Genomic DNA, 19,574 nt, shown 5'->3' with positions numbered 1-19,574 from the left:
ACGCAATGGATTTTGGTCAACATTCTGCACATTTTCTCATCAATTAAACATTTGATCTCAATAAAATGTTCCGTTCCATAAACTAGAATATGTTATAAACAGAGGGGACTTTACCCTTGGCCAAAGTTGTAACAAATTGCATTGTTTAGAAGTGCAAAAGATAATTGAATTATTGCACACACGCACTTCACAGAGTAGGCGTTCCCTAATGGAAATATGCAAATGCATGCTGGAACGAGCCAATAGGATCTCACTAGCTCGTGCTTGGCTCTGCCCACCGCCTTGCTTGTTCTGCCCACTGAGACTAATTTGTTCCTACTTGAAGCAACGGGCTGTGGTCTATCTTGGTTTAGTTATACAACTCTTTTAATAGTATAGAATGGCTCCCTCCTCTCATCTGCTCTGATCTGACATCATTGGATGAGTAGAAAACGTAGTACGGCAGAAAGTTATTTGGATATCAACTCTCACCTATCTGTTTTTAGATTTGTATAAACCAAGGATAGGACCCAAGAGGAGGCCAGTTGGGTCAAATAAAGGTGAGTGTAGCCAATGTGGAATAGCTAGCTAGTTAGCTATGTGTGCGATAGACTAGCGTCCATCAGACGACATCACCTGCTCTGATACCTAGAAGTAGCTGCTCTCCCATAGCGTTTGTGGGGTGACAGGTAACGCTGCTTGGTGCAAAGTGTTGTTGTGCAGCAGAAGGTTGCTAGTTCGCTTCTAGTGAGGGATGGACAAAATCCGCTCTGTTACAGATGCTGCCGAACTGGCCTGCTACACCAGATGTGAGTGTGAGATGCATAACTTTTGCAGAGCGTGAGTCGCTCCTAACTCACGTCAATTAACCCAGGGCGTAACCAGTGTGGCTGTGCAGCTCCCCTGTAACTCTTTCCCCCTCTGTCTCTGTAGGTGAGGCCCATGACAAGGACATCCAGGTGGTGGAGTTACCCATCGTGGATAGCCTACACCCCCGCCCCCCGTACCTGCCCCTGTCCATCCCGGAAGACCTAGCCCAGCGTCTACACCGTCTCCATGGTGACCCGTCTGTGTGGTGGGTGTCTCAGTTCGTTAAGTACCTGGTGCGTCCACAGGCCTGGCTGGAGAAGGAGATTGCAGACACCACAGCCAAGCTGGGTTTCAAGCACCCCATCATAGGGTAGGTGGATGCATGCACCTATGCATGCATATTAACACACATGTGCACGCACGCACACACACACAACACCCAACCTGGGTCAAGCTGGCTTTCAAACACCCCATTAAAGGGTAGCTCGAAGAGTCACTTTAATAACTCTACCTACATGTACATATTACCTCGACTGACCGATGCCCCCACACATTGACTCTGTACTAGTATCCCCTGTATATAGTCCCCACATTGACTCTGTACTGGTATCCCCTGTATATAGTCCACACATTGACTCTGTACTGGTATCCCCTGTATATAGTCTCCACATTGACTCTGTACTGGTATCCCCTGTATATAGTCCACACATTGACTCTGTACTGGTATCCCCTGTATATAGTCCACACATTGACTCTGTACTGGTATCCCCTGTATATAGTCCACACATTGACTCTGTACTGGTATCCCTTGTATATAGTCCACACATTGACTCTGTACTGGTATCCCCTGTATATAGTCCACACATTGACTCTGTACTGGTATCCCCTGTATATAGTCCACACATTGACTCTGTACTGGTATCCCCTGTATATAGTCCACACATTGACTCTGTACTGGTATCCCCTGTATATAGTCCACACATTGACTCTGTACTGGTATCCCCTGTATATAGTCCACACATTGACTCTGTACTGGTATCCCCTGTATATAGTCCACACATTGACTCTGTACTGGTATCCCCTGTATATAGTCCACACATTGACTCTGTACTGGTATCCCCTGTATATAGTCCACACATTGACTCTGTACTGGTATCCCCTGTATATAGTCCACACATTGACTCTGTACTGGTATCCCCTGTATATAGTCTCCACATGGACTCTGTACTGGTATCCCCTGTATATAGTCCACACATTGACTCTGTACTGGTATCCCCTGTATATAGTCCACACATTGACTCTGTACTGGTATCCCCTGTATATAGTCCACACATTGACTCTGTACTGGTATCCCCTGTATATAGTCTCCACATTGACTCTGTACTGGTATCCCCTGTATATAGTCCACACATTGACTCTGTACTGGTATCCCCTGTATATAGTCCACACATTGACTCTGTACTGGTATCCCTTGTATATAGCCCCGCTATTGTTATTGTACTGCTGCTCTTTAAGTTGTTACTTTTATTTCTAAGTTGTTACAGCATTTCACTGTTTTCGGCGCATTGGTTTGAAGTGTCCTATTTCTCTATCTATTTGTGTATGTTTCTGTCTGTTAAAGTTGTCTGTCTGTTTGTCTGTCTGTCTGTCTGTCTGTCTGTCTGTCTGTCTGTCTGTCTGTCTGTCTCTTCACCTTTACCTCTATTAGGCCTACTTCTTTCTCAGTTTCTTCTGCTGCTACCTTTTTCTCTCAACCCTCCCTGTCCTCCCTGTCCTCTTTTGACTCTATGAATCACCCTCCTTTCTTTCCCAATCGAACTTTCTCTCTCATGTTGTCTGCACCTCTATCCTTTCTTTCACCTGCTCCTCTTTTTTGTCTTTATCTCATTTATTTCGCTCACCTTTTTCTCTATTTCCCCCGTATCGCTTTCCCTATTTCCCATCATTGTCTCTCCTAACTCTATTGCTTTGTCTTCTCCTCTCTCCTCTCCTCACTTGCTCCCTCCATTCTCCCCCCTCTGTCACTGGGGAGCCTATTGAAATAAAGTGCTAGATGGAAAGAAAGTTTCCTCTGCTCCTTTTCTCTTTCTGCTTCCATCTGATAATATAATAAAGTGCCTTAGTACTTGGGGGAGATAAGGGGGGGGGGGGGGGGGGGGGTAGGGGAGCAGTTGGGTAGGATTGGGGTTTGGGAAGAGGAAGATGGGGTGTGGGTGGGAGAGCATGAAAGTGGGGAGAGTCATTGAGTGAGGGGATGAGTGAAAGGGGCTAGAGGAGGAATGCGAGAGGGGCTTCGGAGGGGAGGGACTGTATGAGGTATCTCCGAGGACACGAGACGACGTGGGAGCCAGTCGTCTCCCTGCATCCCCCTGCTCCTGTGAAAAGCAATGTCATCGCAGCAGAGCCTCTACCCTCAGTAGGCCTGCAACACACCAGACTAAAGCATCTAAAAGCAGTCGTCAGCACAACCTCAGCCCCAGCGCAGCTTCTCACAAGCAGTGGAGACAGCCAGAGAGGAGGGGGAGTGGAGAAGGAGGGAGGGATGGGTAGATTGATTACTCGCACGCCGTCTGGCACTAAGCGCCCAGGCACGGCCGCATCGTCTGCCAAGGAACGGGCGGCGGGATGAAGGGAGGGAAAGAGGAGAGAACGAGAGGAGGAACAAAACAGGAGGAGAGATGAAAGGAGAGAGAGAGCGGGAGAAGGACCGACTGAGACCATGGAAGAGAGAAGCAGAGAATGGAGAGGCTCGTAGTCAAGAGTCCCACTTATAATCAAAAGTCTCTTCAGATCAGATAGAGAGAGATGGAAGGAGAGAGTGAGAGTGCAGGGGAGTGAATATGAAGATATGAACAGAGAGTTAAATAGATGTAGAGAAACAAAGAGGTTCACTTTCAGCCTTACGTGCACCTGTGGAGAATCCCTCCCCCACTCTACTCCTATCCATCCCTCTCTCTCCTTTAATCTCTCGTTCCCTCTATTCTCTCTGATCCAGGAGTGTGTTAGGGTAAATAAAGGTGTTTGTTGCTTCAGTGAGCATCCCGAGGACTGGGCTGACTGATCTCAGGCCAGTTCTGGTAATTAGACACACTGTGTTTATTATCTCGTTCTTTCGATTTCTCATTCATTCGCTCCCTCTCTCTCTCTGTCTCTCTGTCGCTCTCTCTCTCTGTCTCTCTCTCGCTCTTTCTCTCTCTCGCTCTTTTTGCTCTCCTCTCTTTCTCTCTCTCTCTTATTCCCTTTGTCTACCTTTATTCTCTCCCTCCAAACCATAGATGCTGGCGTTGTTGTGTTATGAGCGATTAAACAAAGAAAGCACTCAGTTTCACAAACACTTGCAGCGCTGGTCTATTATTCGTCCGTTCGCTTCTATCTCCCATTCAAACCCCCTTCCTTTCTGACTTTAGTTTTCTGTCATTACTCCTACATTGTGCCACTGGGTATCTCTCTCTCTTTCTCTCTCTCTCTCGCTCTGATTATGGGCAAGACTGGCAAGGGCACAAAGATTCTGCCAAATTAAGTACAGAATGAAGTAGCTGATAGTGAGCGTATTGACTGAAAGTATTGCTCTCTCTCTCTCGCTCGCTCCCTCCCTCCCTCCACCCCTGTCTCTGTCCCTGTAGGGTCCATGTTCGACGGACAGATAAGGTGGGGACGGAGGCTGCGTTCCACCCTATAGAGGAGTACATGGTGCACGTGGAGGAACAGTTCCAACACATGGCCAGACGCATCCACGTGGACAAGAAACGAGTCTACCTGGCAACAGATGACCCCTCACTACTGCAAGAGGCTAAGACGAAGTGAGTGACAACCAATACCCTTATAATGAAGTGTGTGTGTGTGTGGTGTGTGGTGTGCCGTGCCGCCTCAGCTCCTATAAGGAATCCAGCTCAGATGAGCAGTGAAATGAACTCACCACACAAAGAGCAAGCAGGGCCAACCAACAGGGACAGGGAGGGGGTGTAGCATTCGTGTTTGTATGTCAGAATCCATCAAGAATCAAGTCCGTTAGTCTCTATGGGCCAGATGACCTTTTGGTGAGGGCCACAGCATAGTCCTTTAACCTCTATGGGCCAGATGACCGTTTGGTGAGGGCCACAGCATAGTCCTTTAGTCTCTATGGGCCAGATGACAGGTTGGTGAGGGCCACAGCATAGTCTTTTAGTCTCTATGGGCCAGATGACAGGTTGGTGAGGGCCACAGCATAGTCCTTTAGTCTCTATGGGCCAGATGCCCGTTTGGTGAGGGCCACAGCATAGTCCGTTAGTCTCTATGGGCCAGATGACCGTTTGGTGAGGGCCACAGCTTAGTCCGTTAGTCTCTATGGGCCAGATGCCCGTTTGGTGAGGGCCACAGCTTAGTCCGTTAGTCTCTATGGGCCAGATGACCGTTTGGTGAGGTCCACGGCATAGTCCTTTAGTCTCTATGGGCCAGATGACCGTTTGGTGAGGTCCACAGCATAGTCCTTTAGTCTCTATGGGCCAGATGACAGGTTGGTGAGGGCCACAGCATAGTCCTTTAGTCTCTATGGGCCAGATGACAGGTTGGTGAGGGCCACAGCATAGTTCGTTAGTCTCTATGGGCCAGATGACAGGTTGGTGAGGGCCACAGCATAGTCCTTTAGTCTCTATGGGCCAGATGCCCGTTTGGTGAGGGCCACAGCATAGTCCGTTAGTCTCTATGGGCCAGATGACCGTTTGGTGAGAGCCACAGCATAGTCCTTTAGTCTCTATGGGCCAGATGACCGTTTGGTGAGAGCCACAGCATAGTCCTTTAGTCTCTATGGGCCAGATGACCATTTGGTGAGGGCCACAGCATAGTCCGTTAGTCTCTATGGGCCAGATGACTGTTTGGTGAGGTCCACAGCATAGTCCGTTAGTCTCTATGGACCAGATGACAGGTTGGTGAGGGCCACAGCATAGTCCGTTAGTCTCTATGGGCCAGATTACTGTTTGGTGAGGTCCACAGCATAGTCCGTTAGTCTCTATGGACCAGATGACAGGTTGGTGAGGGCCACAGCATAGTCCGTTAGTCTCTATGGGCCAGATTACTGTTTGGTGAGGTCCACAGCATAGTCCTTTAGTCTCTATGGGCCAGATGACCGTTTGGTGAGGGCCACAGCATAGTCCTTTAGTCTCTATGGGCCAGATGACCGTTTGGTGAGGGCCACAGCATAGTCATTTAGTCTCTATGGGCCAGATGACCGTTTGGTGAGGGCCACAGCCTGGGGGAAGAAACGTTTCAGGTGGCGGGAAGTTTTGGTCATGAGTGAAGTGGCAAGGAGGGGTAGGCTGAAGGGTGTATTGTCCTGGTGATTGAGGGGCCTTTATGAGTCAAATCTGTAGTAAACTGGTTTAGTTTGTTGGGCAGTGAGGGGTCGTCTGGCGTCGGGGAGCTTTAGGTTTGAAGTTGGTAATGGTTTTCAGTCCACTCCAGACAGACAGTCGTGGCTGGAGAACTGTTGCTCTAGCCTGTCTTTGTACTGCTGTTTTGCTGCCCTAATTCCTGAGTGTATATTTTTCTTGGCCTCTCTATAGAGGTCCCTGGTCTTGCTCGTGTGGTCTTCCTCTTTGGAAGAAAGGAGAGCCCTAAGCTCACCAGTGCTTATCGTTGCTGTGTGATAGAAAGGTATTTCATGGTATGCAATTCTCCTCACATACACTGATGTAGGATGTGTCTGTGTACTCGTGTGTGTTGGCATTGTTGTCCATGAATATGTTCCAATCCGTGGTGTCTAGGCAGTCCTTTAACTGCCCAATGGCCTCTTCAGTCCATTTCTGCACTGTATGTTTGACAGGTTTAGCAGTTTTTAGTTTCTGTCTGTATGCGGGGATGAGGTGTAGCATCACATGGTCTGAGTTGCCCAGAGGAGCGTGGGGGACAGTGTGGTATGCCCCTTTAATAGTGCCGTAAACATTGTCCAGAATTTTTTATTGGCTTGTTGAACATTTCACCATTTGTTTGTAGCTGGGAAGTTCCTGTTGTAGGCTGGTGTGGTTAAAATCCCCCATGATGGTCAAAGTAGAATCCGGATATTTCCTTTCCACCTCTGTGATCTGATCAGCCTGCAGCAGTTGTGATGTGTGTGCACACAGGTGCTCGGCGTGATGTAGACTCTGGAGAGCATGCTTTAGACAGAATAGGGAAACACACACATCCTTTGAATTTACTGGACTGCTCCGGGATCAGCCCAGTTCAGCTGGAAGCCGGCTAGATCCACGGCGGTGTCGGGAATAGAGGCATTTAACCATAAAAAAAAGAAAGCAGAGGTGAGAGAGAGAAGTCCTTTTTTTCTCATCATCAGAAGTTGTAGCTCGTCGGATTTGTTGGCGAGTGAACGCACATTGGAGAGGGAGATGACGGACAAGGGGCATGGAGTCCTCACCTTCTGAAAGGCTTGAGTCCCAGCTTCTCCTCCCCATATGTCTCTGTCCCACAGTCCCATAACCTCGGTTTAATTAAAGTCTGACTCAACATCGGGGTAGTCTTCAGTAGTATATCGTTGGATGATGACAGAATTTCAGGACAAATACCGGCCGGTATTGTGTCCCTAATATTCATTAGCCGTTCTGGATGAAATCCACATTTTGTTGCGATCCAAAAGGGAACAAACACCAAAACACTGTGGCTGATCACTGGCCACAACTGTGTGTGTATGATTGGCCGTTTCCGAAATCTTTCTTGCCTACTACTTACTAGAACTGCATACTGTATACTAATTGTACTAGATAAAACATACTGTTTTATAAAAAATGTATTGCAGTAGGCAAAAACGATCAACCTTTTTGGTGATCAGTTGTTGTCCAACACACTTGGGTCTGAAAAGATGACTCTCCTCCTCAATAGTTTGCAGCGAATTCTACTAGATGAAACGTCTACATGAGTATGACATCAAAGCATACTTCCTTTTCAAAATTTCACATAAAACATCATGTTTTTGCATAGACAAAATGCCTACTATTTAGAACGCAAGTTTGGGTATTCAGACACGGCCATTGTGTTTCTGTTTGTATGTAGAAGCCCATGTGGGTAATAGTATGTGTGTCCTACAGGTACGCTGACTATGAGTTCATCAGTGATAACTCCATCTCGTGGTCAGCCGGCCTTCACAACCGCTACACCGAGAACTCTCTGAGAGGAGTCATCCTAGACATACACTTCCTGTCCCAGACCGACTTCCTGGTCTGCACCTTCTCCTCACAGGTAGGTGTACCACATCCCAGGGGTTCTCAAAAGTGGGGTGTCTGCGAAAGTACTACAGGGTGTCCTTGGCTAAAACAACAAAAAATAAATATATATATATATATATATATATATATATATATATATACACACACACAGATATATATTATTTTTATGAATATTACTAACAGTATCAGATTAAACAAATTATGGCCAAGGGATCTGTGGAATATGTTTAGAGGGTGTAATGCAATACAATGTAATATTATTAATGTACAATTTATATTCTTAATCATGAGCAACATGAGCCTGGGAGGCTCCCAGGGAGATTGGTATCCTCAGTACTCCGCCAATTATACATTTTTCAACTCAATACCTCAAAATTATGTGTTTTTTTTACATAAACGCACTGTAATTTAAGCTTTAAAACTGCAACGTTTTCTCTCTGCCTCATGGTAGAATGAGTAAAATCGCAGGAAATTAGCTTAAACTGAATTCCTTCTCTCCAATGCAATGAGGCGAGCCTTTAAAATGTTTCATCCCAGGGCCCGGGACTTGATTCTTACAGCCATGCACTGAAGTCACAGCTAAAACTCCTTGTATGCTATTTTTATGATTATGAGGGGGTCCCTGATGAATTTGCTTTCACAAAAGAGGTCCTCAGTCCCAAAAGGTTTGAGAACCCCTGCCATAGCCAACACAACAGCCTTTAAGGGAATATAAGGTATATAATTCACTGATCTATACGGTTACAAACCTGAATAGCCTACTACTATTGTCATTGTCATGTTAAACAATGACCATAGGAGATGGCAGGGCAACAAATAGATCTGGGACCAGGTAACTTTTCATCTGAACAAATCTAAATAGTCAAATCCACATAATGTATAATTCGAAAAGTATTCAGACCCCTTGGCTATTAACATTTTGTTACGTTACAGCCTTATTATAAAATTGATTAAATAGTTTTTATCCCTCATAAATCTACAAACAAAACCTTACAATGACAAAGGAAATGCAGGTTTTAAGAAATATTAGCAAATTTATAAAAAATACAAAACTGAAATATTACATTTATATAAGTATTCAGACCCTTTACTCAGTACTTTGTTGAAGCACCTTTGGCAGCGATTACAGCCTTGAGTCTTCTTGGGTATGACGCTACAAGCTTGGCACAGCTGTATTTGCACATTGGCTATCTGCATTGTGTCCCGCCACCCGCCAACCCCTATGTTACGCTACTGATACTCTCTGTTCATCATATATGCATAGTCACTTTAACCATATCTACATGTACATACTAACTCAATCAGCCCAACTAACCGGTGCCTGTATGTAGCCTCGCTACTGTTATAGTTCATTGTCTTTTTACTGTTGTTTTTATTTCTTTACTTACCTATTGTTCACCTAATACCTTTTTTGCACGGTTGGTTAGAGCCTGTTAGTAAGCATTTCACTGCAAGGTCTACACCTGTTGTATTCGGCGCACGTGACAAATAAACGTCGATATTATTCTTCTCTGCAGATCCTCTCAGGCTCTGTCAGATTGGATGGGGATCGTCACTGCACAGCTGTTTTCAGGTCTCTCCAGGGATGTTCGATCGGTTTCAAGTCCGGGCTCTGGCTGGGCCACTCAAGGACATTTAGAAAATTGTGTTTACTTGTCTTGGCTGTGTGCTTGGGGTCGTTATTCGGTTGGAAGGTGAACCTTCGCACCAGTCTGAGATCCTGAGCGCTCTGGAGCAGGTCTTCATCAAGGATCTCTGGACTTTTCTCCGTTCATCTTTCCCTCCATCCTGACTAGTCTCCTAGTCCTTGCCACTGAAAAACATCCCCACAGCGTGATGCTGCCACCACCATGCTTCACCATAGGAATGGTGCCAGTTTTCCTCCAGACGTGACACTTGGCATTCAGGCCAAAGAGTTTAATTTTGGTTTCATCAGACCAGAGAATCTTGTTTCTCGTTCTTCCATTTAAGAATGATGGAGGCCACTATGTTCTTGGGGACCTTCAATGCTGCAGAAATGTTTTGCTACTCTTCCCCAGATCTGTGCCTCGACACAATCCTATCTCAGAGCTCTACGGACAATTAATTCGACCTCATGGCTTTGTTTTTGCTCTGACATATACTGCCAACTGTGGAACCTTAAATAGACAGTTGTGTGCCTTTCCAAATCATGTCCAATCAATTGATTTTACCACAGGTGGACTCCAATAAAGTTCTAGAAAACATCTCAAGGATGACCAATGGAAACAGGATGCTCCTGAGCTCAATTTCGAGTCTCATAGCAAAGGGTCTGAATAGTTATGTATTTTTTTTTGTTGCTTTAACACATTTGCAAACATTTCTGAAAACCTGTTTTTGCATTGTCATTATGGGCGATTGTGTGTAGATAGATGAGGAATGTTTGATTTAACCCGTTTTAGAATAAGGCCGTAACGTCACAAAATGTGGAAAAAGACAAATACTCTCTGAATGCACTGTAATCTAACATGCAAGCTGCCATGATTCTTCACGCTTCCTGGTCACATGTCCTGTTTCCTGTATATACCTTCTGTTTCCTACACAGTGCCTTCAGAAAGTATTCCATATTTGGTTGTGTCACAGCCTGATTTCAAAATTGATTAAATCAAACAAATTTAAACCTTTGTAGGACCTTTGGCAGCAATTATAGCTGTGAGTCTTTCTAGGTAAGTCTCTAAGAGCTTTCCACACCTGGATTGTGCAATATTTTCCCATTATTATTCTCACAATTCTTCAAGCCCTGTCAAATTGTATGTTGATCATTGCTAGACAATCATTTTCAGGTCTTGCCATAGATATTCAAGTAGAATTAAGTCAAAACGAAGCAACTTGTCCTGCTCCCAGTGTCTGAAAGAAAGCAGACTTTTCCTCTAGGATATTGCCTGTGCTTAGCTCCAAACTCCCCAGTCCTTAACTAGTACAAGCATAACCATAACATGATGCAGCTACCACTATACTTGGAAATATGGAGAGTGGTACTCCTTAATGTGTTGTATTGGTTCTACTAAGCTAAACTCAGCAAAAATTGAAACGTTCTCTCACTGTCAACTGTGTTTATTTTCAGCAAACTAATAAGATTCAACAACTGAGACATAAACTGAACAATTTTCACAGACATGTGACTAACATAAATGGAATAATGTGTCCCTGAACAAAGGGGGTCAAAATCAAAAGTAACAGTCAGTATCTGGTGTGGCCACCAGCTGCATTAAGACCTGCAGTGCATCTCCTCCTCATGGACTGCACCAGATTTGCCAGTTCTTGCTGTGAGATGTTACCCCACTCTTCCACCAAGGCGCCGGCAAGTTCCCGGACATTACTGGGGGGGAATGGCCCTAGCCCTCACCCTCCGATCCAAAAGGTCCCAGGCGTGCTCAATGGGATTGAGATCTGGGCAGTATGGCAGAACACTGACATTCCTGTCTTGCAGGAAATAACGCACAGAATGAGCAGTATGGCTGGTTGCGTTGTCATGCTGGAGGGTCATGTCAGGATGAGCCTGCAGGAAGGGTACCACATGAGGGAGGAGGATGTCTTCCCTGTAACGCACAGCATTGAGATTGACTGCGACTCATCAGTGAAGAGCACCTTTTGCCAGTCCTGTCTGGTCCAGCGACCGTGGGTTTGTGCCCATAGGCAACGTTGTTGCCGGTGATGTCTGGTGAGGACCTGCCCTACAGCAGTCCTACAACCCCTCAGTCCAGCCTCTGTCAGCCTATTGCGGACAGTCTGAGCACTGATGGAGGGATTATGCATTCCTGGTGTAACTCGGGCAGTTGTTGTTGCCATCCTGTACCTGTCCTGCAGGTGTGATGTTCAGATATACCGATCCTGTGCAGGTGTTGTTACACGTGGTCTGCCACTACGAGGACGATCAGCTGTCCGACCTGTCTCCCTGTAGCGCTGTCTTAGGTGTCTCATAGTACGGACATTGCAATTTATTGCCCTGGCCACATCTGCAGTCCTCATGCCTCCTTGCAGCATGCCTAAGGCATGTTCATGCAGATGAGCAGGGACCCTGGGCATCTTTCTTTTGGTGTTTTTCAGAGTCAGTAGAAAGGCCTCTTTAGTGTCTTAAGCTTTCATAACTGTGACCTTAATTGCCTACCGTCTGTAAGCTGTTAGTGTCTTAAAGACCGTTCTACAGGTGCATGTTCATTAATTGTTTATGGTTCTTTGAACAAGCATGGCAAACAGTGTATAAACCCTTTACAATGAAGATCTGTGAAGTTATTTGCATTTTTACGAATTATCTTTGAAATACAGGGTCCTGAAAAAGGTATGTTTCTGTTTTTTGCGTTTTGAGTTTATATGGAATTGTTTTAACAAGGTCATTTTGCTATTTGATTTAGAATTATTATTTCTTTGACATGTATTTAACCCCTTATTTTTGTCACTAAACGGTCTCCATATATACTTCCATTCATTGTTTTTCAACCGGTAACAGGGGACCTTCAGACGAATCTTGTGAGCCCTGTGGGCGTCCTTGATCAAAACAACCAACACGTATGTGTTCGTGATAGTCTCACCTTTTCACAGAAGGGTCAAATTAGTGTTCGGACGCTACAGACAGAAGTTGGCATATCGGCTGTATCGATTTCAGACAAGTCCCAAGACACTTGTGGGGGTCGTAGAGCAAAACGGAGGACACTATTGTGTTCGTGAGAGTCTCATATTTCCATAGGGTTTGTAGGCCAAACCATTCGGACGCTACAGACGATTTTTTGAGAAGACCGATTTTTGGGATGTCTTCCTCTCCGTCAACTGAGTTGAGAAGGATGCATGTGTCTTTGTAGTTACTGGGTGTAGGTGGCCTTTTTTTGCGAGGCATTGGAAAAACACTGTTTCTTTTGGGTTGAATTTGTGTTTGAAATTCACTGCTCGACTGAGGGACCATTAAGATCATTTTATGTGTGTGGTAAAGAGATGAGGTAGTCGTCCATGAATCATGTTAAACACTATTATTGCATACAGAGTGAGTCCATGCAACTTCTTATGTGACTTGTTAAGCAAATGTTTACTCCTGAACTTCTTTAGGCTTGCCATGGCAAAGGGGTTGAATACTTATTGACTCAAGACATTTCAACTTTTCATTTTTCCACTTTGACATGATGGGGTATTGTGTGTAGGCTGGGGCCGATATAGATGGTTGCCTCGCTTCAAGTCCTGAGGAAACTATGCAGTAATTTGTCTTTTATGTATTATTTCTTACATTGTTAGCCCAGAAAATCTTAAATGTTATTACATACAGCCGGGAAGAACTATTGGGTATAAGAGCGGGTCAATACGACTTTCCCGAAGCGGATCCTTTGTTCAGACCTCCACCCTGGACATTGGATCTAATCCCAAGAGGCCGACCCAAAACAAAGTCGTTGTTGCAGGAGAGACAGACGGAGCAGCCTCCTGGTCAGACTTAGAAGGCAAGCAACCATCCAGCACTTCCGAGGTTATTACTCGCCAATGTCCAGTGTCTAGACAACCAGGTGGACAAAATTAGGGCACGAGTTGCCTTCCAGAGAGACATCAGAGATTGTAACACGCTCTGTTTCACGGAAACATTGCTCACTCGGGATATGTTGTCAGAGTCAGTATAGCCACCGGGTTTCTTCATGCGTCGCGCCGACAGAAACATCTCTCTGGTAAGAAGAAGGGCAGGGGTGTACGACTCATAGTGTAATCATAACAACATGCAGGAACTTAAGTCATTTTTTTCACCTGACCTGACCCCCCCCCCCCCCCCCCCCCAAGCAGATACCTCTACGGTCCTGAAAGAACTTCACTGGACTGTAAACTGGAAACCATATATGCTGAGGATACATTTATTGTAGCTGGGGATTTTAGTAAAGCTAATTTGAGAACAAGGACCCCTAAATTCTACCAGCACGTTGTAGTACCTGTAGTACCACATTGTAGTACATGCTCAAGCAAAACACTGGAACTGGAACACTGCTACTACTTCTGCAATGCATACAAGGCCCTCCATCTTGTTGCACCCTTCCTATAGGCAAAAACTAAAACAGGACGCGCCCGTGCTTAGGTCTATCCAACGCTGGTCTGACCAATTTGGATTCCACACTTCAAGATTGCTTTGATCACATGGACTGGGATAAGTTCTGGCTAGCTTCAGACAATAACATTGATGTATACGCTGACTCTGTGAGCAAGTTTATAAGAAAGTGCATAGGAGTCGTTGTACCCACGGTGACTATTAAAACCTTCCATAACCAGAAACTGTGGATTGATGGAAGCATTCGCGCAAAACTGAAAGCGCGAACCACTGCTTGGCTTGGCGACTGGAAACATGACCAAATTCAAACAGTGTAGTTATTCCCTCCACAAGGCAATCGAAGAAGCAAAGTGTCAGTATAGAGACAAAGTAGTGTCGCAATTCAACGGCTCAAACATGAGACGTATGTGGCAGGGTCTACAGACAATTATGGATTACAAAAAGAAAACCAGCCCCGTCGCGGACATCGGTGTCTTGCTCCCAGACAAACTAAGCAACTTCTTTGCGCGCTTTGAGGACAATACAGTGCCACCGACTCAGCCCGCTACCAAAGACTGTGGGCTCTCCTTCTCCGAGGGCCGACGTGAGTCAAACGTTTAAACATGTTAACCCTCTCAAGGCTGCTGGCCCAGACGGCATCACAAGCCGCATCCTCAGAGCATGCTGGCTGGTTTGTTTACGGACATATGCAATCAATCCCTATCCCAGTCTGCTGTCCCCAAATGCTTCAAGATGGCCACCATTGTTCCTGTTCCCAAGAATGCTAAGGTAACTGAACTAAATGACTATCACCCCGTAGCACTCACTTCTGTCATCATGAAGTGCTTTGAGAGATTGAGTCAAGGATCACCTCCACCCTACCTGACACCCTAGACCCACTCCAATTTTCTTACCGCCCCAATAGGTCCACAGACGATGCAATCGCCATCAGACTGCACACTGCCCTATCCCATCTGGACAAGAGGAATACTTATGTAAGAATGCTGTCAATGACTACAGCTCAGCATTCAACACCATAGTACCCTCCAAATTCATCATTAAGCTTGAGACCCTGGGTTTCGACACCGTCCTGTGCAACTGGATCCTGGACTTTCTGATGGGTCGCCCCCAGGTGGTGAAGGTAGGAAGCAACATCTCCAACCTGCTGATCATCAACACTGGGCCCCACAAGGGTACGTTCTCAGCCCTCTCCTGTACTCCCTGCTCACCCATGACCACGTTGCCATGCACGCCTCCAACTCAATCATCAAGTTTCCAGACGACACTACAGTGGTAGGCTTGATTACCAACAACGACGAGACGGCCTACAGGGAGAAGATGAGGGTCCTCCGAGTGCGGTGTCAGGAAAATAACCTCTCACTCAACGTCAACACTCAAATCACTGGCCACTTTAATAAATGGATTTAATAAAAGGTATCACTAGTCACTTTAAATAATGCCACTTTAATAATGTTTGCATATTCTACATTACTCATCTCATATGTATATACTGTATTTTATATCATCTACTGCATCTTGCCTATGCCGCACGGCCATCGTGCGTCCATATACAGTGCCTTGCGAAAGTATTCGGCCCCCTTGAACTTTGCGACCTTTTGCCACATTTCAGGCTTCAAACATAAAGATATAAAACTGTATTTTTTTGTGAAGAATCAACAAGTGGGACACAATCATGAAGTGGAACAACATTTATTGGATATTTCAAACTTTTTTAACAAATCAAAAACTGAAAAATTGGGCGTGCAAAATTATTCAGCCCCCTTAAGTTAATACTTTGTAGCGCCACCTTTTGCTGCGATTACAGCTGTAAGTCGCTTGGGGTATGTCTCTATCAGTTTTTCAAATCGAGAGGATGAATTTTTTTCCCATTCCTCCTTGCAAAACAGCTTGAGCTCAGTGAGGTTGGATGGAGAGCATTTGTGAACAGCAGTTTTCAGTTCTTTCCACAGATTCTCGATTGGATTCAGGTCTGGACTTTGACTTGGCCATTCAAACACCTGGATATGTTTATTTTTGAACCATTCCATTGTAGATTTTGCTTTATGTTTTGGATCATTGTCTTGTTGGAAGACAAATCTCCGTCCCAGTCTCAGGTCTTTTGCAGACTCCATCAGGTTTTCTTCCAGAATGGTCCTGTATTTGGCTCCATCCATCTTCCCATCAATTTTAACCATCTTCCCTGTCCCTGCTGAAGAAAAGCAGGCCCAAACCATGATGCTGCCACCACCATGTTTGACAGTGGGGATGATGTATTCAGGGTGATGAGCTGTGTTGCTTTTACGCCAAACATAACGTTTTGCATTGTTGCCAAAAAGTTCAATTTTGGTTTCATCTGACCAGAGCACCTTCTTCCACATGTTTGCTGTGTCTCCCAGGTGGCTTGTGGCAAACTTTAAACAACACTTTTTATGGATATCTTTAAGAAATTGCTTTCTTCTTGCCACTCTTCCATAAAGGCCAGATTTGTGCAATATACGACTGATTGTTGTCCTATGGACAGAGTCTCCCACCTCAGCTGTAGATCTCTGCAGTTCATCCAGAGTGATCATGGGCCTCTTGGCTGCATCTCTGATCAGTCTTCTCCTTGTATGAGCTGAAAGTTTAGAGGGACGGCCAGGTCTTGGTAGATTTGCAGTGGTCTGATACTCCTTCCATTTCAATATTATCGCTTGCACAGTGCTCCTTGGGATGTTTAAAGCTTGGGAAATCTTTTTGTATCCAAATCCGGCTTTAAACTTCTTCACAACAGTATCTCAGACCTGCCTGGTGTGTTCCTTGTTCTTCATGATGCTCTCTGCGCTTTTAACAGACCTCTGAGACTATCACAGTGCAGGTGCATTTATACGGAGACTTGATTACACACAGGTGGATTTTATTTATCATCATTAGTCATTTAGGTCAACATTGGATCATTCAGAGATCCTCACTGAACTTCTGGAGAGAGTTTGCTGCACTGAAAGTAAAGGGGCCCAATTTTTCAGTTTTTGATTTGTTAAAAAAGTTTGAAATATCCAATAAATGTCATTCCACTTCATGATTGTGTCCCACTTGTTGTTGATTCACAAAAAAATACAGTTTTATATCTTTGTGTTTGAAGCCTGAAATGTGGCAAAAGGTCGCAAAGTTCAAGGGGGCCGAATACCTTCGCAAGGCACTGTATATATATGTACATATTATTATTCCATTCCATGACATTGGTGTGTATAAGGTAGTCATTGTGAATTTGTTAGATTACTTGTTTGATATTACTGCACTGTCGGAACTAGAAGCACAAGCTCTACACTTGCATTAACATCTGCTAACCATGTGCATGTGACCAATAAAATGTTATTTGATAACACAACAAACATTTGAAAAAAAAGTGAAGGGGTGTGAATACTTTCTGAAGGAACTGCATCTGTACTTCCTGTATCTCTACGTATTGTTTTCTGTAGCTCAACTTCCTGTTTATACCTCCTGTTTCCTGTATCTCTTCTTTCTGGTTCCAGGTGTGCCGCGTGGCCTACGAGATGATGCAAACGCTGCACCCGGACGCCTCCTCCTTCTTCCACTCGCTAGACGACATCTACTACTTCGGTGGTCAGAACGCCCACAACCAGATCGCCATCTACCCCCACCAACCCCGCAGCCCCGAAGACATACCCCTGGAGCCCGGTGACGTCATCGGCGTGGCGGGGAACCACTGGGATGGCTACTCGAAAGGGGTCAACCGTAAAATGGGCCGCACCGGCCTCTACCCGTCCTACAAAGTCAAGGAGAAGATCGAGACCGTGAAGTATCCCACGTACCCCGAGGCAGACAAGCTGCTCTCAAACTCCCAACATAAGTGAAGAAGAAAGGGAAAGATGAAAATAAAAATAGAGAAAGAGACTCTGATTCAGTGATAGAACAGGGGGAAAGGGGGGGGGGGGGTGGTCGTGTTTAGGCTGCACTGAGAGTCTGTGTGTTGTGTGTGTGTGGGTCTGTAAATTATGGAATCTTGCAGCTGCCACTACATCGTCCCCGTGCACACAGATTATGATGAAAAGTATCAATCAAACATTGATTTCAAATGAACCGGAAAACAATTAAACGCCCGTAGCCGACAACGTGGACTGGGAATGGAACTAGCCAATTGGGTCGAGCCTTGGATCAAGGGCTGAGAAACAATTATAAACTGGAAGAAAAAAACATGTTTTCATTTTTATTCAATTATTTTGGTGGTTTTAATTCTATTCTTGCCTTATTTCTTCTCTCCTGTGTTCATTAAATGTACTGTATCTTGTATCTTCCCCTTGCCATATTCACTCACTGCGTTCCTCCACTCTCCTTTTGCTCCAATAGCACTGTCCAACATCTAGTCTTTCATGTGCAATTCCTTTTATACCACCTTAATGTCTTTTTAACAAGTGATTTGATTTTAACGTGCGTGTGTCTGTTTAGGGGGAATGACATGGTGCCTGTCAGCAGTGAGCGGCGTCCTTATGTCCTTACTGAATAGTTGTGTTGTGCTCAATGAGACTGGTGGTGACAGTTGGACCCTTAGCAGGAACTTGAGCCGTGAACTATGGTGACCAATAAGTGAAGATTGATGATGGTGAACAATGTTAATCTATGTTGAACAATAATACTCTATGGTGACCTATGATTACCTTTGAACTATGATGACCTGTAATGATCTACGGTGAACTACAGTGCACACAGGAGCACTCTTTAGGCTCACCAAACAAAGCACTCCACTGAGCTAATGTCCTTTTGACATCTCTACGTCCGTCTAAGTCCATCTGTTTGTTTGTTGTATTATTTTTTTTACTAACATTACTGTTGGAAATATGAGGGGGGGGGGGGGGAATAGATGCCTATGTTGAAATTGATAATGCTATGTCATAAGAGGTTTGTAATCGACTGTCATAAAGAACTTTGTCATAGCTTATGTTCTGGGGGCATTTTCTTTGAAAACAAACACTGATCGAGTAAACTTGACAAACCAAGTGGCACTTGTGTTGTCCCGCTCCATCTCCATTAAAAGGAATCCCAAATGATTCCACCTCTACCCTCAAACCCCCCCCCCCCCCCCCCCCCCCCCCCCCCCCAAAACTCCTTATGAATGATGTTGAATAAATGTGTTACGAAGGTTGTTATGGATGATACTGCTACTCCCACAAAGGTTGATATTAATTGTTCAATGTGAACCTACAAGGAATGTCTTTGTCCCGAATCAAGAGAGCCTCCTAGTCAGGTGACCTATCATCATCAGCTGACCAGTCACCTGACCTCATCAAGATGGCAAACATTTGATGGTTTGACAGCCATCAGAGGACTTCATCCAGTATGTGTTCGTGACATGAGGGTTATGTATGCCTTAACCCTTCAAGGAAAGTGTCATCCCTCTTCCTTTAGAAGGAAGGGTCCAGCCAGAGCCAAATATTTAGAGAGTTGGGACAATGCAGTTTCTGTCTGAACGTTACGAGAGCTCTACATTCTCCTCCGTAGCCATTGCTTAGTGATAACTGACGCTTCCGTGTTGTGCTGTTTATTCTGAGCGTTTTCTAAACCAATGAAGATGTCCATTTGTTGACACTACAATAGTA

General features: G+C 45.1%; 1 protein-coding gene across 1 annotated transcript in view; it reads left to right on the top strand.

Moving 5' to 3' along the window:
• Positions 1–18,911, top strand: part of LOC110529771 (alpha-(1,6)-fucosyltransferase) — a 158,190-nt gene extending 139,279 nt beyond the window's left edge. Inside the window, exons 7-10 of the mRNA XM_036985273.1 lie at positions 913–1,159; positions 4,413–4,589; positions 7,842–7,992; positions 17,493–18,911. Of these exons, the coding sequence (XP_036841168.1) occupies positions 913–1,159; positions 4,413–4,589; positions 7,842–7,992; positions 17,493–17,834 (917 nt within the window). The 3' untranslated portion in view covers positions 17,835–18,911. The remainder of the gene's footprint in view (positions 1–912; positions 1,160–4,412; positions 4,590–7,841; positions 7,993–17,492) is intronic.
• The last annotated feature ends 663 nt before the right edge of the window (positions 18,912–19,574 follow it).

The sequence above is a fragment of the Oncorhynchus mykiss genome, chromosome 8 (genome assembly GCF_013265735.2).
Source record: "Oncorhynchus mykiss isolate Arlee chromosome 8, USDA_OmykA_1.1, whole genome shotgun sequence".
Lineage (NCBI taxonomy): Eukaryota > Metazoa > Chordata > Actinopteri > Salmoniformes > Salmonidae > Oncorhynchus > Oncorhynchus mykiss.
This window is presented reverse-complemented; position numbering and strand designations above follow the sequence as displayed.